Source organism: Chiloscyllium punctatum, chromosome 10 (genome assembly GCF_047496795.1).
Source record: "Chiloscyllium punctatum isolate Juve2018m chromosome 10, sChiPun1.3, whole genome shotgun sequence".
NCBI lineage: Eukaryota > Metazoa > Chordata > Chondrichthyes > Orectolobiformes > Hemiscylliidae > Chiloscyllium > Chiloscyllium punctatum.
In genome coordinates, this window is record NC_092748.1 from 32,634,672 (window position 1) to 32,657,508 (window position 22,837).

The 22,837-nt window shown below is 43.7% G+C and overlaps 1 protein-coding gene across 1 annotated transcript; it reads left to right on the forward strand.

Moving 5' to 3' along the window:
• The first annotated feature begins 6,303 nt into the window (after window positions 1-6,303).
• On the forward strand, window positions 6,304-8,692 carry LOC140481992 (gamma-crystallin M2). Its single transcript, XM_072578815.1, has 3 exons — window positions 6,304-6,435; window positions 6,520-6,762; window positions 8,361-8,692. The coding sequence occupies exons 1-3, from the start codon at window positions 6,427-6,429 to the stop codon at window positions 8,634-8,636; spliced, it is 528 nt and encodes a 175-aa protein (XP_072434916.1). The 5' UTR covers window positions 6,304-6,426; the 3' UTR covers window positions 8,637-8,692.
• Window positions 8,693-22,837: the final 14,145 nt, after the last annotated feature.

The following is a 22,837-nucleotide window of genomic DNA, read 5'->3' on the forward strand; positions in this document are numbered from 1 at the left end:
GTGAACAGGCCTGAGATGCAGCCTGGTCCTCCTGTGTGCCTGTCCCAGCGCGCTAAGTGTCTGTGCAGCAGTCCAAAGTGCAGCATTAAAGTCCATTCGTGTATGATATGTATGTGTGTGTATTACAAGTCTCTGGCTTTGTAATAAATAGCCTGCAAACAACAGTGAACTCAGTGAGAGAGGGGCAGAGCTAAATATTAAACCCCAACATTAGCAACCAAGCAGCTAAAGTGAGTGAGAGCGAGAAGAAAGAGGGAGAGGAAAATTACAGCTGTGATTGATGGAGCTTCAAGTGTGGGAGAGGGAATCTAACTGGAGAAGAAGCCAAAGTGTGAAACATGTAACAATGGCCAAGCAGCAAGGTCGAATTGGAGGGAGCAGTAGATGTATCTGAGGAAGTGAGGAGCCAGACAGGATAGCCTGAGTTTCAGAAGATAAGAAAATTCCAGGCTTATAGTATGGTGTCATGTTATTCATAGAAAATCTAATATAACTGATCGCATGGCTCTGACATGGATCTAGAATGGGGATGTGAACAGAGAGGTCTTAGATACTTCAATAAACATAACCTATTGTTTAAAAATGCAAAGAAATAAGTGTTGCAGTACATACAGAGTTGAAAAGCTCTATTTGGATATAAGGAGAAAGCAACTTCAAGAAAAGTGAATGAACAGACACCCACAGCCCGACTACTCTGGACATGGATCTCAATGTACATGGAGCAGCATTAACTCAAAGCACAAAGTAAAGCAGACAGGTCAAGGGTTATGCCATTAGTAAGAGACACAGGAAGATACCTCAATAGTTGTAGAAGACATGAAATGAATGTGAGTAATGAGGACCCACAATTCAGGAGTGCTCAGATCAGCCTAACCTGTTTCTACACCAATCATGAACAGAGAGTTTAGTTGACTTCCCCCCATTGTACTTTTTGTACAGTTGTATTGGCCAACTAACAATATAGTGGATGGAGATCAGATAACTGAGCCCAGACTTTTGAGAATGTTTGCTTTTATCGGGCAACCTCTCATCAGGAAACCCTTTGTTAGAGAGTTCAGTGTACATTGTTGTTGTAAAAACAAATGTTTTTATTCAAAAAGAGTAATAACTTCAAATATGGTACAACTCTCTAACAAACATTCAACTGATGAGAGGTTGTCCAATAAAAGCAGACACTTTCAAAAGTCTGGGCTCAATTATCCGATCTCTATCCATTATTGTTAGCTGTCCAATATAACAGTACAAAAGGGATAGAGAACCCAGAAGATCAATAGAAGTCCTTTAGCATTTATGTATTTCTTGTAAATTGTTCAAGCTCTCTCAGACATTGCATTACAGGATCAAATGAAGCCAGAAAATACTATTTGTAATTTTTGAGAAGATTTGTAGCTCAGGTTAAGGTTCAGGTTGTAAGTTTGCTCACTGAGCTGGCAGGTTTGTTCTCAGACGTTTCATCACCATGCTAGGTAACATCATCAGTGAGACTCCGGTGAAGCGCTGGTGTTCTGCATGTAGTGATAGTGGGTCTATCATACAGACAAAGAAGGACACCACTTCGACTGCGACAACACATCCATCCTAGGACAGGCTAAACTGAGACATGCATGGGAATTCCTAGAGGCCTGGCATTCAAACGGAACTCCATCAATATACACATCGATTTTGACCCCATTTACCAACCTCTGAGAAAAAGAACCAAAAATGATATCACCCACCATAACAGACCAAGACACATGAACCATTTGCTCCTCATGTCTTTTTAAAATCTCTCTCCTCTCACCTGAAAAACGTGCCCTCTAGTCTTGAAATTCCCCATCCGAGGGAAAAGACAACTACCATTAACTCTATCTATACCTCTCATTATTTTATAAACTTCTATCATGTTGTCTCTCAACCTCCTACACTTCAGTGAAAAAAGTGCCAGCCTATTCAGCCTTTCTTCATAACTCATGTCATTTCCGGTTCTTTTTCTCAGAGGTTGGTAAATGGGGTTGAAATCGATGTGTTTATTGATGGAGTTCTGGTTTGAATGCCAGGCCTCTAAGAATTTCTGTGCGTGTCTCTGTTTCGCCTGTCCTAGGATGGATGTTGTTCCAGTCAAAGTGGTGTCCTTCTTCATCTGTATATAGTGATAACTCAAACCCTCCATTTCTGGCAACAACCTGGTAAAACTCTTCTGAACCCTCTCCAGCTCAATAATATCCTTCCCATAATTGGGCAACCAGAACTAGATGCAGTATTCCAGAAGAGGCCTGACCAATGGCCCTGTCCAACCACAACATAACTTCCCAACTCTTATACACAAAGGACTGAGCAATGAAGGCAAATGTGCCAAACATCTTTTTAACCATATGTGACACAAACACCAAAGAATTATGCAACTGAAACCCTAGGTGCCTCTTTTCTACAACACTATCCAAGACCCTATCATTAATTGTCTTAGCCCTACCCTTGCTTTTTGTACCAAAATGTAATCCCTTACATTTATCCAGATTGAATCCATTTGCTATTTTTCAGCCCATTGACCAATTTGATCAAAATCCATTTATAATCTTCGAAAATCTTCTTCATTGTCTACTAAGCTATCAATTTTGGTGTCATCCACAAACTTACTAACCATGCCTTCTATATTCTCATTCAAATCATTTATATAAATTCTTACAATATCCAAGATTTGGGTGGGTTTAACTGTAGACTTTGAATACCCCAAAGCTACTACTTCCTTATCTTAATACAAAGTTGCAAAAAATACTTTTCTTTCTTCCATTGACTCAAAGAGATGATCTGTTCTATGCAGCAACTGCCCCTGCATGAAAATTGACAGTGCTGGAATTAACTGTATCGCAGGAGAGCTCTGGCAGTCTGTTATTCCACAGCATGACAATGTCATCTATTTCATATAATTTCTTTTGCTGAAAATAATATTCCTTCTGTCAAGTTAACAAGTATAATGTGGGGTTGACCTTCATCCCATATCAACTTCACTCTTCATCCCTTCTAGGACCCTGTCCTATAAATCAACTTGTCCAAACACTTCAACTGTGATACACCACTTAAACAAGTTTATCTAGGTATCTTATAGTATCTAGGCCAACAAATACGCACAAATTGGATAACAGATAAAACAGTTGCAACTTTTATTGAATGAATAGTTAAAATAAGCAAGCCACATTACATTTAATTATAACATTGTCCAAGACTCCCCAGATATACTTCCCATGTATACTTAAGCTTGACTGAGCTGGGGAAGCTCACAATTAACGATGGAGAACAAGAAGAAAAGTTAGAGTGCAAATCTTGTTGGAGAGAGGAGCAGAAGTGGGCATACCTGGAAGACCCGTGGCAGTGAGTTGAGCACTAAAATAAAACAAAGAACAGTGGATAATTATCAGCAATAGTTTTGATATTCCATTCTGGGGGTAATAATGGTGCCGTTAATCATTTGCACTCCTTCCTTTGTTCATGGTCTTGGTGCTGTTCTATCCTGCAGAAGGATTCAAATGCGCCCTTTGTCTCCATTGATACCATGGATCAATTGTGTCCACAAGCACTCGCTTGAGTTAGCATGCTCTTGTGTTAGCATTAAGTTGTGGCCTAATCAACTCTGCCTCCTTTCTGGGATCTGCAGAGAATGTACTTGAAAGATTCTTAGCCTTCTTAAATCCTGTTATTCAGTTTGGTTGGCCAGTTCTAGGCCAAGTGCCCCGAAGGTCATCATGTCACTGACAAGGCCAGGATTTGTGGCCCATCCTTAATTGTTCTTGAGAAGGTCATGATGAGTCACCTTCTTGACTAGTGTTAATGCACATAACAAAATTAGTCAGCACATTGATGGTGGAAAAGAGAAGGAATGTTGCAGCTAACCTTCCCTGCAATCTTTCTCCAGGATTGCTTGGTTACTTGCTGTGTCCTTCCATCTTTTCATCCCTGAAAACAAGAACCTCATCCCTTGGTTTTAAAGTCTGGGGGAGAGCCTGAGGAGAAGCATCACTGAGCATCCCTCAAGGTCTTTATTCCACCATTCTCTCCGCCGCTTTCCTTCTATTCAAAAGATGTACAGTCAGTCTCCAATATATTGATCACTGGCAATTCTCTAAGTATAATGCTAGTTTCTGTCATGTTTTGACTTGATTCCCATGCCCGTCAAAGTTTGGTTGTTTTCATCTGCTCCCTCTGTAAATGACTCCCAAGCCTTTTGAGTTATTGCTTACAGCTTGTTGATCCAAAGACACTCCTGTTTCTGATATCAATGGTGGGGCCTGCAACGTAGCCCCAAAATTCATCCCACTGTAAGAATAGCAAGACAGTCTTATTCCCCCAAAACTTCTGGTTCCCTTAGCATCCACAGCGTACATAGTGGATGGCTGTTCCACTATTGACCAAATCCCATCATACGGATTTGGGATCCATCTCCCTAATTAGCTCTGAATTATATTAAGTGGCTGTTCATCACCTTGGAAGAGACAGTGCACTGCATCTGATTTCCCCCACATCTGGTCTTGTCCTGGCAACAGGATTGCGTGGGGAAAACATCCAGATGTGGCTCCCCTTAATTTTACCAGCTCCTTTCCTTCAACTCCCAGCCAAGATCCACTAAAATTCTCCCTTTTAATTTGACACTATGTCCGTAAAATGTTAAGTTTTACCCCCTCTCCACGGGTGCTGCCAGACCAGCTGAGCATTTACAGCATTTTCTATTTGTATTTCAGATTTCTACCTTCTGTAGTATTTTATTTTCCTTTTTCTTGCTTTAGTCTGGCTTCACATTGATTATTCTTACTTTCCACTCATGACATTTTGCGAGGATGTTCCAGTCAGCAGTTATCTTCCTGAGTAACATTTCTCACATGAAAAGAAATATCTGCTGAAGATCAAAAACTACCAGGAGCTGAAGCTTGTTTAGAATGTTAATAATTTGATGGCATACAATTTTAGACACTAATGAACTCCTGTGTAGAATAAAAGTATCTCTGAACCAATTAAATCAGTTTCATTGTCCCATAGTTTCTATCGCTGTAGTTCTGATGTTTTATTTTTGTTGTGTCAAATGTTGAGTCTATTCTCATGTAAAGTTGGTTTTAAGATCAGCCATAATGTAAATGAATAAAGATGAAGATTCAAGAAACGAATGTCCATATGATGAGGAGGCCAATATAAGACCCAAATCGGACATTCAATGGCATAGAATAGTGGCAGTGTTTTGATTTTCCTCCAAAATTACCCCTTTTCCAATCCAGAGAATTACTATCAAAGCTCAAAAGCTCAGGTTATTCAATGTCACAAAGGAAGGTTGAATGTAAAATGAGAAAATCTATTTTAAAAATAACTGCCAACTACTCAAGTATTCTTAACAGTTCATGAAATGGTTCTTTCCTCAGTAACATTTTTAAGTTGCCACCTTTTCTCCACGTAACTCTGAATGCATAGTAAAAGCAAGATTACAGAGCCTTGCAGTGACCAATGGTAAGTGCCCAGGTCCAGCAGGACGTGACTTCATAATCATAGAATCCCTACAGTGGGGCAAGAGGCCTTCAGCCCATTGAGTCTGCTCCGACCACTGAAGAGCATCCTAACCAGACCCAGCATTCCCATTCCATCCTGTAACTCCCCATTTACCAGAGCCAATCCACAAAGCCTGCATATCCTTGAAAGCTACAGGCAATTTAACATGACTAATCCACCTAACCTAAATCTTTGAACTGTGGGAGGACACCAGAGCACCCGGAGGGAACTCCCACAGAGACAGGGAGAATATGCAAACTCTATGGTCACCCAAGGCTGGAATCAAACCCAGATCCCTGGCATTGTGAGGCAGCAGTGCTAACCATGGTGCCATTCCACAATCCAAGGTCTTGAACTGCAATCAAACGCCATGAGCTTGATGTGTTGCTTTAATTACAGCTTGAATTGCACAATGTTTGTGGGCACTGGACGTGCGATGAGAACTGAGAAGCGTTAGCCTTGTACGTTGCAATATTTTTGTTAAAAGTGTGAAAAAGGCTTGCCAAGCATTTATTGCATTAGGGCACTACCCCTTCGAAACAAATTAGAGTATGATTGAATGCCTTCATTCAGACTAGACAGGATCAGCTCTCAGTTGTCACACATTGTTGATTCAGAAGTCCTTTTGTCTAAGAGATTAATGTACAGCTGTATGCAAGCCAAAACAAAAAAGCTTATTTTGACAGAATTGATAAAACAATGCAGCACAAAATTGTGATAATGGATTTTCTGTAATGTTGAATCAGGAATTATTTTCTTGTTCTGAGAACAGATTGCGTTGATCATACAAAAGAAAGGTTTTATGCTAACAATGGGCCATCATTACATCTCATTTTGATTGAGTTGTATAAAAGGGCCCAGTACATTACTGCAAATGAAGTCTCTGGAACAGAAATTTTGAGATCACCACACGAATTGGACAGAATGGGAAAGGTGAAATTAATTTATGTTTGATTTATTTTAAATTAATATCTTTGAACATGTGCAGCCTTAGCTAAGACATGGCTATTTTTTCAGGTTATCTTCTACGAGGACAGGAACTTCCAGGGGCGGCACTATGAGTGCAGCAGTGACTGTGCCGACCTGTCCCCTTACTTCAGCCGTTGTAACTCCATCCGTGTTGAGGGTGGCTGCTGGGTGGTGTATGAGAAACCCAATTACATGGGATACCAGTATGTTCTGACCAAGGGAGAATACCCTGACTACCAGCGCTGGATGGGATTCAATGACAACATTAGGTCATGTCGCACTTATTCATATGTAAGTTTAAATTTCTTGAATGAATTTTAGAACTTTCTGCATTTTTGAATTTCCATTTTTTTCTCTTGATCTGTTATTATATCAGATGTAGCGGGCCCTGTAATGTGTTGGATGGTTACAAAACACTGAAGGAATTGCATTCAGAGCATAGCTGCCAGAACCATTTAGCTCTTGAGAATGTTCTGTCATTCAATAAGATAATGCCTGACCTGCAATCCAACTTCATATCCCTTGGACTAGTATCCTTAAATATTGTTGGATAACAAAAGTCTATGAAGCTCAGAATTAAAACTAAAAATTGATCCATCAATTGATGTTTGTTGAAGAGAGTTGTAAACTTCTGTAGCACTTTGTTAACAGAAATCTTTTGGAATTTCATCCATGAAACATTTGATTCAAATTTTTGGCTTGTGTCCCCCAGTACTGGCCTCCTTAATTAGCGGAAATAATTTCTTTGCATCTATGCTTAATAGCTGGAAAACTTTGATTAAATCACTCCTTAACCCTTTAAACTTGCAGGGAATAAAAAAAACTTTATTTGTATAATCTTAGAGTCCAGGTGTCAGTTTGGTAAATTTTGGTAAATACTCCCACCAATATCCTTGTAAAGTGGGTAGCAGCCAGAACTGCTCCTAATACCTCAGGTGTGGCCCAACCAGCATAGCTGAAGCATAACTTCAACCTGCATGTATCCTCAATGTAATTTGTGCCTGTTGATTATATGGATCTTTGTTCTTGGACTTTTAAGTCTCTTTTGGTTTCTACGCTCTTTAGCATTTTGACACTCAGAAAGTACTCAAATTTATCCTTGTTTAGTCCAAAATTTTCTTGACATTGAAATCAATTTGCCAGTGTTTAATTTAGTAATATCCATTTTTAATTTAATGTTGACTTTTTCTTGTCCTACTTGGAGCTGAAATATTTAAAGCATATGTGGGTTTCAGCACTTTAAGTAGTCATTAGTTGATCACTTAAGAGCCTCAGTTGGAGCTGAGCTGGAAAACTGACGCTAGACCCTTCCCACCCGGAACTTAATTTAGGCAAAGGGTACACGAGTCTGCTTACATCCCATTAATTAAAGTTCACTTCCCACCTCCAAGTCTGCCACTTTCATGGAGGGAAAGACTAGATAAAGAGAAACAGGATAAGTATGAAGAAAATATTTATTTTGAACTTGACATTTTGAAAATCTCCTACAATTTATTATCTTCAGGAATTAAGTTGGACCGATTAAACCGATCCCTTTCTAGTTCAGTGTGTGCCCTTAGGCATTGCATTAACAATGATCAGAGATTGTTAAATTCATTGTGGTTGAGTTCCAGTTCTCACGTTATGCAGGGAGTTTAATGAAAAATTAAGTAATTGAGTAAAATAAGTGCACCAGTGCCTTCTAAAGGTTCACAGCTAATGATCTAACTCTTAATCTCTTGAAGTTGCTAGTTGCTTTGTGCATTAATAATGGCGTGTGCTATTAACAAAGTCTTATTTTCAAAGTAAAATTCAACACATTGTTTTTGGCAAGTTTTGTCTCTCTTTTATTTGCATGTTGTTTTATTTACATTAGTGTTTTTGGTTTAATGGTTTTCTAAATTCTATAGTCCAGTGATGGCTCCTACAGAATGAAAATTTACGAGAGGCCTGACTTTGGAGGACAGATGATGGAATTCATGGATGACTGTCCATCTGTCTACGATCGTTTCCGTTACCGTGACATCCACTCCTGCCACGTGATGGATGGTTACTGGATCTTCTATGAACATCCCGATTACAGAGGGCGACAGTACTTCATGAGACCTGGTGAATACAAGAAGTTTAGTGACTGGGGAGCAACTTGCCCAACAATTGGATCTTTCCGCCGTGTAATGGATTTCTAAATATTTTGAAAAGCTCAATGCTGGTTCAGAAATAAACACAGTTTTGACTGCTACAATTATGAGTCTTCCATTCGTCTTTATCAAGTAATGCAAATATTTCACAATATTTTAAACTTTAAACTCTGTATTTAGACAGTATCCCATTTCTACTACATTGAATCATGACCGGATGGCAGTCCTGTAGATTACGTTTAGTTTGTTAAACCAGTACGGCATTTGATGGCCTCCAGACAGCTCGGCAGCTCTTGATGCCTTTTGGAAATTCCAGTTAGCCCCTGAAAATTGGTCTGAATAGACCTTTAAAGAACCTTAACTGGCCTATCCTTGCTATTTGCCTAGTCCAGTTTGTAGAAGTGCAGCCTCACTGCTGAAAATAGCACGCTGCTGTGTCTTCAGATGGAAGATACACGTGTAGTCAATGGAAAGTCCAGAAACCAGGCTCCGGGATGATGTTATCTGCATGTTTAAAGTATGTCTGGCAGTGGACAAACTTCCTAGTGATGCTTACTAGTTACAATGATTATAGCGAGGATGTCAGTGCTAAATTGCTGCACCCCTCAGCAGGAGGTCCAAGTTTGTGTGAGTCTAGCACTACTTGATGATAACCTGTACTACATCAAACCAGCAGGAGGTGGCAGTGGTGAAAGAGAAGAGAGTAACCACAAAAGTTTCAGCATGGCCCAGGCTTCCTTAAAGCAGGCCCAGAGGCTTTGATGCAGAAAGAAGTGCACACAAGGAGAGAAGGCATTTTCCCACTGAGGTCCAGGAGACGTTCCTGAAAATTACTGAGAAAGGTTACGGGTGCAGGCAGTCATTGCAGTGAGTATTAATAGTGTCACAGCATGAACCTGAATGCAATGTGGAAAGAAGTTTAATAGCCTCGTGCATGTCATGAAATCTATAATGGGGATGGGGGTGGGGTAAATGAGAGAATAAAGAGAAAGCCTGTTTAACCAGGAGACAATCCTGCAGAGCTACGCTTTCTCCTCCCTCTTCCAAATTCTCCTTCCATCTGGATGCCGTTCTCTGGTCTCTTAACTTCATGGAATGTTTATGGAATCCCTGCAGTGTGTGGAAACAGGCCCTTCAGGTCAACAAGTCCACACTGACCCTCCATATTTCACCCAGACCTATTCCCCTACCTTATTACTCTACTTTACCCCTGACTAATACCCCTAACTTACACATCCATGAACACTATGGACAATTTATCATGGCCAATTCACCTAACCTGCGCATCTTTGGATTGTGGGAGGAAACCGGAGTACCCAGAGGAAACCCACGCAGACACGGGGAGAACGTGCAAACTCCACAACACAGTTGACCGAGGTTGGAATCAAATCTGGATTCCTGGTGCTGTGAGTGAGCAGTGCTAACCACTGAGCCACCATGCCACCCTTCTTTGACATTTTCATCGTGAACAGCCAGCTAATGAGAGACACTGGTGATCTCAAGTTCTCTGCTTCCCTCATTCACCCTAAATTATCTTTCTCTGAATCTGCAGCGCTCAGTTATCTCAGGTCCAAATCTATCATGTTGATCAATTCTGCACAGCGTTTTTCTACCTCAGACGCAAGACCTATAAGCAGCACCTGTTTGTCCTGGTAAGCGTACTGTTTCCAGCTATTCCTGCCAGATTACGGATTTCTTTCTTTTGCCAACTCCTTTTTGGCCTCATATTATGTCTCTCCCGGTCTAGATCCACGACCTTCCACCATTTTAACAGTATCCCATTCACTGACCCTAACGATCTCGTTTTTTTATGATGAATGTGCAATTCAGAGCCCTAACCAAAGCTAACCCTAACCCATCCAAACAGGTTAGATTAGATTACTTACAGTGTGGAAACAGGCCCTTCGGCCCAACAAGTCCACACCGCCCCGCCGAAGCGCAACCCACCCATACCCCTACATTTACCCCTTACCTAACACTACGGGCAATTTAGCATGGCCAATTCACCTGACCTGCACATCTTTGGACTGTGGGAGGAAACCGGAGCACCCGGAGGAAACCCACGCAGACATGGGGAGAACGTGCAAACGCCACACAGTTAGTCACCTGAGGTGGGAATTGAACCCGGATCTCTGGCGCTGTGAGGCAGCAGTGCTAACCACTGTGCCACCGTGCCGCCCACTGTCTGACAGCTTCTCTCTTGAACAGAAGCTCAGCCAGTGTCCATTCCTCATCACCTTCCTCTGCTTGCATGAACACATTTTCACATTAAAACTATCAGTCAGTTGGGAGAAAGTGAGCACTGCAGGTGTTGGAGATCGGTTTCAAAGAATGTGTGCTGGAAAAACACAACCGGTTAGGCAGCATCCGAGGAGCAGGAGAATCGACATTTTGAGCATAAGCTCTTCATCAGGAATGAGGATGTGGCCCAAGGAGACTGAAAGATAAATGGCAGGGGGAAGGTAGCTGAGAATGCACTCGGTAGATGAAATAGGGATGAAGGTACTAGGTCGGAGAGGAGGATGGAGCGGATAGGTGGGAAGGAAGATGAACAGGTAGGACAGGTCAAAGGGATGATGCCAAGCTAGAAGGCTGGATCTGAGAAAGATTTCCACACCCCCCCCCCCCCCCACTTTATCCCAGATCCAACCTTCCAACTCAGCACTGCCCTCTTGACCTGCTTTTCCTATTCATCTTCCTTCCCAGTTATCTGCTCCACCCTTCTCTCTGACCTATCACCTTCACCCCTACTTCATCTACCTATCACATTCTCAGCTACCTACCCCACCAACTCCATCCCCTTCCATTTGTCTATCAGCCAGTTGGATTCATATCTGTCATTGGGAAAATGGTGGAATCCATTATTCAGAAGGTGGGAGCAGATCATTTAGAAAATCATGATATAATTGGGCACAATCAAATCGGTTGATGAAACGCATATCATGTTTGACAATTTCATTAGAGTTGTTTGAAGATGTGGAACGTTTGGACAAGTTGTCCATGTATCCATTGGAGTTTATGAGAAAGTGAGGACTGCAGATGCTGGAGATCAGAGCTGAAAATGTGTTGCTGGAAAAGCGCCGCAGGTCAGGCAGCATCCAAGGAGCAGGAGAATCGATATTTCGGGCATGAGCCCTTCTTCAGGAATGAGGAGGGTGTGCCAAGCAGGCTAAGATAAAAGGTAGGGAGGAGGGACTTGGGGGAGGGGCGTTGGAAATGCGATAGGTGGAAGGAGGTTAAGGTGAGGGTGATAGGCCGGAGTGGGGGTGGGGGCGGAGAGGTCGGGAAGAAGATTGCAGTTAGGAAGGTGGTGCTGAGTTCGAGGGTTGGGACTGAGACAAGGTGGGGGGCAGGGAAATGAGGAAACTGGAGAAATCTGAGTTCGTCCCTTGTGGTTGGAGGGTTCCTAGACGGAAGATGAGGCGCTCTTCCTCCAGCTCTTATGTTGCTATGAGGAGTCCAAGGACCTGCATGTCCTTGGTGGAGTGGGAGGGGGAGTTGAAGTGTTGAGCCACGGGGTGGTTGGGTTGGTTGGTCCGGGTGTCCCAGAGGTGTTATTTGAAACGTTCCACAAGTAGGCGGCCTGTCTACCCAATATAGAGGAGGCCACATCGGGTGCAGCAGATGCAGTAAATGATGTGTGTGGAGGTGCAGGTGAATTTGTGGCAGATATGGAAGGATCCCTTGGAGGGAAGTAATGGGGGAGGTGTGGGTGCAAGTTTTGCATTTCTTACGGTTGCAGGGGAAGGTGCCCGGAGTGGAGGTTGGGTTGGTGGGAGGTGTGGACCTGACGAGGGAGTCACGGAGGGAGTGGTCTTTTCGGAACGCTGATGGGGAGGGGAGGTAAATATATCCCAGGTGGTGGGGCCCATTTGGAGGTGGTGGAAATGACGACGGATGATACGATGTATATGGAGGTTAGTGGAGTGGTAGGTGAGGACCAGTGGGGTTCTGTCATGGTGGCGGTTGGAGGGGCGGGGCTCAAGGCCGGAGGAGTGGCAAGTGGAGGAGATGTGGTGGAGGGCATCGTCGATCACGTCTGGGGGGAATTTGCGGTCTTTGAAGAAGGAGGCCATCTGGGTTGTTCGGTATTGGAACTGGTCCTCCTGGGAGCAGATGCGGCAGAGACGAAGGAATTGGGAATATGGAATGGCGTTTTTACAGGGGGCAGGGTGGGAGGAGGTGTAGTCTAGGTAGCTGTGGGAGTCGGTCGGTTTATAGTAAATATCCGTGTTGATTCGGTCATCTGAGATAAAAATGGAGAGGTCTAGGAAGGGGAGAGAGGAGTCTGAGACGATCCAGGTAAATTTGAAGTTAGGGTGGAAGGTGTTGGTAAAGTGGATGAACAGTTCAACCTCCTCGTGGGAGCACGAGGCTGCGCCAATACAGTCATCGATGTAGCGGAGGAAAAGGTGGAGGGTGGTGCCAGTGTAGCTGCGGAAGATGGACTGTTCCACATATCCTACAAAGAGGCAGGCATAGCTGGGGCCCATGCGGGTGTCCATGGCTACTCCTTTGGTTTGGAGGAAGTGGGAGGATTGGAAAGAGAAGTTGTTCAGAGTGAGGACCAGTTCAGTCAATCGAAGGAGGGTGTCAGTGGAAGGGTACTGGTTGGTACGGTGGCAAAGGAAGAAGCGGAGGGCTTTGAGTCCTTCATGATGGGGGATGGAGGTGTACAGGGACTGGATGTCCATGGTGAAGATAAGGCGTTGGGGACCGGGGAAGCGAAAATCATGGAGGAGGTAGAGGGCGTGGGTGGTGTCCCGAACGTAGGTGGGGAGTTCTTGGACTATGGGGGACAGGACCGTGTCGAGATATGCAGAGATGAGTTCATTGGGGCAGGAGCAGGCTGAGACAATGGGTTGGCCGGGGCAGTCAGGTTTGTGGATTTTGGGCAGGAGGTAGAAACGGGAAGTGTGTGATTGTGGGACTATGAGGTTGGAGGCGGTGGATGGGAGATCCCCTGTGGTGATGAGGGTATGGATGGTCTGGGAGATGATGGTTTGGTGGTGGGAGGTGGGGTCATGGTCAAGGGGGCAGTAGGAGGTGGTGTCCGCGAGCTAGCATTTAGTCTCAGCGGTGTAAAGGTTGGTGCGCCAAACTACTACCGCGCCTCCCTTGTCTGCCAGTTTGATAGTGAAGTTGGGGTTGAAATGGAGGGAGTGGAGGGCTGCACGTTGCGAGGGTGAGAGGTTGAAGTGGGTGAGAGGGGTGGAGAGGTTGAGGCGGTTAATGTCGCAGCGGCAGTTGGCTATGAAGAGATCGAGGGCAGGTAAGAGGCCAGCACGGGGTGTCCAAGTGGATGGAGCTTAGCTGAATGAGAGGTGATCACCTTGAAACATGCAAGATCTTGAGGGGTGCTGATAGAGTCACTTCTAGGAGATGTTTCTTGTTATGGCTATCGGCTAGAATTAGAAGACACAGTTAGGAGGTTGGGGGGAGGTTTTTACCACAGTTAGGAGGTTTCCCATTTAAGATGAAGGTAAGGAGTTTTTTTTTCTCTTGAATCATGTGGAATTTGCTACATACACAGCAGTGGAGGCAGAGTCATTAATTAGTTTTAAGGTTGAGTTAGCTGGAGAGTCAAGGGGTACTGGGGTAGACAGAAGAGTGGAATTGAGACCGCAATCACTTCAGCCATGATTTTATCAAATGCTGGTGGAGCAGGCTTCTGCGGTATTAACAGCATTCTCCTAATTCCAATTCATATATTTCTGTGCATGTTTGTATAAAAACAAGATTGATACAGGGAACCAGTTAACACAGTATATTTAGATTTCCAAAAGACATTCACTAAGATATTACATAAAAGGTTACTACACAAGCTAACAGCTCATTGTAATATATTAGCATTAATTCAAGGTTGGCTGATTAACAGGAAAACAAAGTCTTAATAATTGCATCAATTTTAGATCAACAAGCTATAATTTGTGGAATTCCACAGGATTCAACACTAGGGCCCCAAATATTGCAATCTACATTCATAACTTTGATAAATGGATGGAATATATTGTTGTCCAATTTGTTGATAATAGCTGGGAATGCAATCGCAGAGTCATAGAGGTTAACAGCATGGATAGAGGCCCTTCGGCCCAACTTGTCCATGTTGTCCAATTTTCACATTTAAACTTGTTTCCAGAGGAGAACACAAATACTTAGGATTTATAATTGCTGGCAATCCCAAAAGTAGCTGTGGGCATGATTTGAAAATTGCTTTCGCACAGGATGGCACAAGATCCCAATGTATCCAGAATGTGATGCAGTTTTCAACAAGTAAACAACAGTGGATTGTCCAGAACAAAACTTGCCTTTAATTAATTGCATGGTAAGCTAGTTGGAGAGGTAATCAAAAAAGTGTCATTGAGGCTGTTTTGGATTTTCAGTTGGCAGGGAGAGGGAATAGTGTCTGAAGCAAATCAGAGTGAACTTGATACACAGAGAGCGGAGAGTATCAGGCCTAATGGAGGTACTCAATAATTCATTTCAAAAATGGCCAACCAATTTTCAGCTGCTGAACCAGTGGCATAGAGTGGCTTTGCTGTTATGGAAAATGTCACCCTTCTCATTAATGAGGAGTTTTTGAGATAGACATTATGCTGTGGCATCGCTGATGCAGGTTAGGTTGGACAAGGTGCACAATTCACCACTGATGAATTCTCCCAGTGTCATTGAGTCATTGATTATACCAATGTAACCATCAAAGCACAAGTGACATCTACTCATTGCATCAATGTGCCATCAGTAATGCTGAGCATTCCATGTGGAAGCCTCACTTTCTCTCTGTATATGTCAGCATTAGGCTTCTGCATCCATTCAGAGAGGTGTAACAACACAAGGTACTGCAGGAGGATGGCCACTCTCAATGGAAGGGCTCATGCACTCAGACCTCCAAGCCATGACAAGGCATACATGGTGCTAAGCTCTACCATTGCCTACCCATAGCTCCACAGTGCATTAAGGATCTGCAAGAATCAGCATCCCATCTGATAATGCTACTCCACAAAGACACATCTTGCCTGTAAAACCAGTGAGAGTCAGTACCTGTGCCTTGCAGAGCTTGGCCACATTCAGAGGGTTAGTGTGGACTTGTTAGGCTAAATGGCCTGTTTCCGCACTGTAGGGATTTCTATGAGCATTTAACATTAAGCGTGCATCAGTGAATAAGGTCATCGAAGGAAATAGACATAAGAAAAAAAGTATCCTAAGGTTCTTTATCTGATTGCAAGAAACATCTCCAAGAAGATAGATGAGGGAATGGCATTAATAGAGTTAAATGGTTTTGTTTAAGCGTCATTATATAGACATGGTTGCAAAGTGATCAAAGCTAGGAAATAACTATTTCAGGGGACACAATCTTTCCAAAAGACAGACAGGATGACAAAGAAGTGGGTGTGATCATAAAGGATGACATTACTGGATTTATGAGAAAGAAACTGGCCTTAGAAGATCATGACGCAAATTATAATTGAATCTAAAGAAAATTGGTTGAAAATCAAGAATAGCAGGAGTCAGAAAGCACTTATAGGAGTAGCTGATAGGCACAGTAGTTGTGCTGGTGGGCAGAGCAATAAATAAGAAAGTATCAGAGCCTCTAAAACGATAATATTTCTTGGGGACTTAAATCTTCAAAAGATTATGAAACCAATCATATTGACTGAGACAATCAAATTGACAACAGTGCTTTCGACGATGGGTTTGCAGAATGCTTTTGTGAAAGTTTGCTGGAGTGATACATTGTGAAGCCAACTAGGGATAAAATTATCTTAAATTTGGTATTGTGTAATGAGGCAAAGTAATGTCATAGTAAAATATCCACTTAAAAGTAGTGATCATGATACTGCTGAGTTCCACATTATGCTTACAGAATCTACTCAGACACATTTCCCTAACCTGCACATTAAGGGACAATTTAGCATGGTGAATTTACCTAACCTGCACATCTTTGGACTATGGGAGGAAACCAGAGCACCTGCAGGAAATCCACACAGCCCCTGGGAGAATGAGTAAACTCCACACAGACAGTTGCCCAAGGCTGGAATTGAACCCAGGTCCCTGGTGCTGTGAGGTAACAGTACTAACCACTGAGCCACTGTGTCACCCATGTTGCCTCATTGTGTTCCATCCTGATTTTTAACTACACTGTTCTGTTGCCATGGGATTTCTTTATTGATTTATAAGTCTCCCTTCAATTGAAACTCCTTCCTCTCATACCACTCTTTGAACTATGTATTTAATTCAGTAATCTGCTTGACCCTGTACCAATTGGCCCGTGCTTTTTCCAAAGTCCAGGCATGATTGTCTTTAATATTCTGCGTTTTAATTTGGTTACTAGCTCCACAAACTCTCTCAATAGAACTTCATTCCTGGTTCCAACTATGTCTTTGGTTTTGATACTGGCCATGACAATTGAAGCCATCCTTTCAACACCATGTCCCTCTCCAGCCCTAGGGAACTGCCCTTAATCCAATCCTAGGCAGGCAACGTAACCTATGGAGCTCCCAAGTGCGGCTGTAGAAAACATTAGCTGTCCCCTAAATATACTGTCTCTTGTCTGCACCACATTCGTTTTCACTCTCATACACTTGAGTGACATCCTGCACTGCTCATTGTTCCTCTGGTCCTAGACTCATCCACATAGGTACCAAGCATCTATTAGATAAAGCCAGGGATAGAGTCCTCTCCATTAGTACTTACTATTGCCCCATGCTTGCTTAACTGTTAGCCTCATTCTGTGGTAAAGAATTCCACACATTCACAACTCTCTAAGAGAAGAAATTTCTCCTCATCTCTGCCTGAGGTGTGTGACTCCTTATTCTGAGATTGTGCCAATGTTGCACCAGCTACAGATACCTTTTGCAAATACAGCTGTTGAGGATGGTAGTACATTCAACAGATTTCCAAATGTTATGCACACCATACCATTCTTATTAGCTTCCAGCCCCAACATCACCGATGGTTTGTGGAATGACTACCAGTACATAGTACATGACTGCTGCCCACACCATCTCTCGATTATTGTGTGCCATGGCAACAGAACAATATAGTAAAAAGCAGGATGGAACAGGAAGGGACAACGTTTATCATGAATAAGTCACTGAAGGAAATAGAGGTAAGAAAAATAATATCCTAAGGTTCTTTGATGCACAAGTAGATTACCCTCCCTCAGCTCTCACTATGAGCTGCTGTCCTCATCCATTTGTATCCCTTCTCATTGTCATCCCCAAAACAAGCATTGATTAACATCTCATAATGAGTCTACCAGCTATTCTGGAAATGTTAGAGCACTGTATGGAGCAGGGTTTGTGCACACCCTGCTGAGTGCAGACTTAGAGGAGCCATATCTCTTGGTCACATTATGATTGTTGGCTTCCTCAGAACGTACACCCTCGGCTCTTAAGGGTCCTGTTTTTTTTTGAAGTCGGGAAGAAACCCGTCTCTTTTCAGTGACAGACTTGGTGAGGACGTCCATGGAGGGATTTATTGCTCCTGAACCTGCATGTGCCTCTCTAACCCCTCCAGCTCTGGCCCAATCCTGAATGGCTTGCTATGCAGATATTTCCCCGGGAAGTGGGCAGGACTAGACATGCCTGGCACTCACCTTTGCAAATGCTTCTTTAGTCCTTTATCCCGCAATCCAGTGGTGCCATTTGGTCACTAAACTCATCCTTGGGCCAGTCATTTATGGCTTTAAAAATGTTGTCATGTCAGTGTCAGGATCAGGACTGCTGTGTCAGTCCAGATCCCCATCAAGATTTGAAAACCTGACCCATGGAATCTGCAGAGGCATACAGACAGTTTAAGTGACTGGATAAAACAATTGGCACATGGTGTATAAGGTGGAGAAGTGCACAGTTGTCTACATTGATGAGAAGAATAGGGAAGTAGAATATTTGTTTAAATGAGGAAACACTGCAGATTGCTGCGGATCAGAGTGATCTGGGTGTCCTTATACATGAATCACAAGGGATGGAATCATCCCAGTCCCTGAATGACATGGACAATGGCAGGAAAGTTGAGAGAATTGAATGAGGTTATCAGCATAGAGCTCCCCAATGTTGACAGTAAGCATCCCATTTCCCAACCAGGTGATAATCAGTGAGGTGAAATTCATATCTGCATTGAAATCCACATTATTATGCCAACTTGCCGAATTGATATGGGAGATAATGGCAGTGGCCATTGCGTCCACTGACAATGAGAGGGAAAATATTACAAGGGAGCACCGTAGGGGTGTGGTAAATAAGTAATGAGATGCACTTATGTAGATACCATGAGAAAACTCATTAGGACTCATAGGGAAATCATTCATTCAATGCAAAGGGTCGAAAAGGGAAGGCCGATGAACTCAGGGCATGGTTAGGAACATGGGACTGGGATATCATAGCAATTACGGAAACATGGCTCAGGGATGGGCAGGACTGGCAGCTTAATGTTCCAGGAGACAAATGCTCCAGGAAGGATAGAAAGGGAGGCAAGAAAGGAGGGGGGAGCGGTGGCATTTTTGATAAGGGATAGCATTACAGCTGTGCTGAGGGAAGATATTCCCGGAAATACATCCAGGGAAGTTATTTGGGTGGAACTGAGAAATATGAAAGGGATGATCACCTTATTGGGATTGTATTATGGATCCCCCAATAGTTAGAGGGAAATTGAGAAACAAACTTGTAAGGAGATCTCAGCAATCTGTAAGAATAATAAGGTAGTCATGGTAGGGGATTTTAACTTTCCAAACATAGATTGGGACTGACATAGTGTTAAAGGTTTAGATGGAGAGGAATTTCTTACATGTGTACAAGGCAATTTTCTGATTCAGTATGTGGATGAACCTACTAGAGAAGGTGCAAAACTAGACCTACTCTTGGGAAATAAGGCAGGGCAGGTGACTGAGGTGTCAGTGGGGGAGCACTTTGGGGCCAGCGACCATAATTCTATTCGTTTTAAAATAGTGATGGAAAAGGATAGACCAGATCTAAAAGTTGAAGTTCTGAATTGGAGAAAGGCCAACTTTGACGGTATTAGGCAAAAACTTTCAAAAGCTGATTGGAGGCAGATGTTCGCAAAGGGACAGCTGGAAAATAGGAAGCCTTCAGAAATGAGATAACAAGAATCCAGAGAAAGTATATTCCTGTCAGGGTGAAAGGGAAGGCTGGTAGGTATAGGGAATGCTGGATGACTAAAGAAATTGAGGGCTTGGTTAAGAAAAAGAAGGAAGCATATGTCAGGTATAGACAGGATAGATTGAGTGAATTCTTAGAAGAGTATAAAGAAAGTAGGAGGGCAAAACGGGGACATGAGATAGCGTTGGCAAATAGAATTAAGGAGAATCCAAAGGGTTTTTACAAATATATTAAGGACAAAAGGGTAACTAGGGAGAGAATAGGGCCCCTCAAAGATCAGCAAGGTGGCCTTTGTGTGGAGCTACAGAAAATGGGGGAGATACTAAATGAATATTTTGCATCGGTATTTACTGTGGAAAAGGATATGAAGATATAGAAAGTAGCGAAATAGATGGTGACATCTTGCAAAATGTCCAGATTACAGAGGAGGAAGTGCTGGATGTCTTGAAATGCATAAAAGTGGATAAATCCCCAGGACCTGATCAGGTGTACCCGAGAATTCTGTGGGAAGCTAGAGAAGTGATTGCTGGGCCTCTTGCTGAGATATCTGTATCATCAATAGTCACAGGTGAGGTGCCGGAAGACTGGAGGTTGGCAAACGTGGTACCACTGTTTAAGAAGGATGGTAAAGACAAGCCAGGGAACTATAGACCAGTGAGCCTGACGTCGGTGGTGGGCAAGTTGTTGGAGGGAATCCTGAGGGACAGGATGTACATGTATTTGAAAAGGCAAGGACTGATTCGGGATAGTCAACATGGCTTTGCGCGTGGGAAATCATGTCTCACAAACTTCATTGAGATTTTTGAAGAAGTAACAAAGAAGATTGATGAGGGCAGAGCAGTAGATGTGATCTATTTGGACTTCAGTAAGGCATTCGACAAGGTTCCCCATGGGACACTGATTAGCAAGGTTAGATCTCATGGAATACAGGGAGAACTAGCCATTTGGATGCAGAACTGGCTCAAAGGTAGAAGACAGAGGGTGGTGGTGGAGGATTGTTTTTCAGACTGGTGGCCTGTGACCAGTGGAGTGCCACAAGGATCAGTGCTGGGCCCTCTACTTTTTGTCATTTATGTAAATGATTTGGATGTGAGTATAAGAGGTACAGTTAGTAAGTTTGCTGATGACACCAAAATTGGAGGTGTAGTGGACAGCGAAGAAGGTTACCTCAGATTACAACAGGATCTGGACCAGATGGGCCAATGGGCTGAGAAGTGGCAGATGGAGTTTAATTCAGATAAATGTGAGGAGCTGCATTTTGGGAAAGCAAATCTTAGCAGGACTTCTACACTTAATGGTAAGGTCCTAGGGAGTGTTGCTGAACAAAGAGACCTTGGAGTGCTGGTTCATAGCTCCTTGAAAGTGGAGTCACAGGTGTAGAGGATAGTGAAGAAGGTGTTTGGTATGCTTTCCTTTATTGATCAGAGTATTGAGTACAGGAGTTGGGAGGTATGTTGCGGCTGTACAGGACATTGGTTAGGCCACTGTTGAAATACTGTGTGCAATTCTGGTCTCCTTCCTATCGGAAAGATGTTGTGAAACTTGAAAGGATTTTAGAAAAGGTTAACAAGGATGTTGCCAGGGTTGGAGGATCTGAGCTACAGGGAGAGGCTGAACAGGCTGGGACTGTTTTCTCTGGAGCGTCAGAGGCTGAGGGGTGACCTTATAGAGATTTACAAAATTATGAGGGGCATGGATAGGATAAATAGACAAAGTCCTTTCCCTTGGGTTGGGGAGTCCAGAACTAAAGGGCATAGGTTTAGGGTGAGAGGGGAAAGATATAAAAGAGACCTAAGGGGAAACTTTTTCATGCAGAGGGTGGTACGTGTATGGAATGAGCTGCCAGAGAATGTGGTGGAGGCTGGTACAATTGCCACATTTAAGAGGCATTTGGATGGGTATATGAATAGGAAGGGTTTGGAGGGATATGGGCCGGGTGCTGGCAGGTGGGACTAGATTAGGTTGGGATATCTGGTAGGCATGGACGGGTTGGACCGAAGGGTCTGTTTCCATGTTGTACATCTCTATGACTCTATGACTCTAAAAGTGGTAAATTTCAAAGGATTTAACTCGTATGGTAAATAATTGGGAAGGCAAATAAACTGTTAGCCTTTCTTGCCAGGGGAATGGATTCTAAAAGTAGGGGAGTCTTGCAAAATTTGAAAATGTGGTGCTGGAAAAACACACACAGGCCAGGCATCATCCGAGGAGCAGGAGAATCGACGTTTTGGGCATAAGCCCTTCTTCAGGAATGAAGCTGGTGTGCCAAGCGGGCTGAGATAAACAGTAGTAGGGAGGGAATTTGGGGGAGGGAATATGATAGGTGGAAGGAGGTGATGGTGAGGGTGATAGGCCAGAGAGGGGGTGGGACGGAGAGGTCAGGAAGAAGATTGCAGGTCAAGAGGGCGGTGCTGAATCCAGGGGTTGGGACTGAGATAAAGTGGGGGGGGAGGGGAAATGAGGAAGCTGGAGAAATCTACATTCATCCCGTGTGGTTAGAGGGTTCCTAGGCGGAAGATGAGGTGCTCTTCCTCCAGGCGTCGTGTGGTCAGGGTCTGGCGATGGAGGAAGCCAAGGACCTGCATGTCCTTGGCGGAGTGGGAGGGGGAGTTAAAGTTTTCAGCCACGGGGTGGTTGGGTTGGTTGGTGCGGGTTTCCCAGAGGTGTTCTCTGAAACATTCTGCAAGTAGGCGGCCTGTCTCCCCGATGTATTGGAGACCACATCGGGTGCAACGGATGCAGTAAATGATGTGTGTGGAGGTGCAGGTGAATTTGCGATGGATGTGGAAGGATCCATTGGGGCCTTGGAGGGAGGTGAGGGGGGAGGTGTGGGCGCAAGTTTTGCACTTCTTGTGGTTGCAGGGGATGGTGCTGGGAGGTGGGGTTGGTGGGGGGAGTGGACCTGACGAGGGAGTCGCGGAGGGAGTGGTCTCTCTGGAACGCTGATAGGGGTGGGGAGGGAAATATATCCCTGGTGGTGGGGTCTCTTTGGACGTGGCGGAAATGACGGTGGATGATACGATGTATCAGGAGGTTGGTGGGGTGGAAGGTGAGGACCAGTGGGGTTCCATCCTGGTGGCGATTGGAGGGGTGGAGTTCAAGGGCAGAGGTGCGGGAAGTAGGGGAGATGTG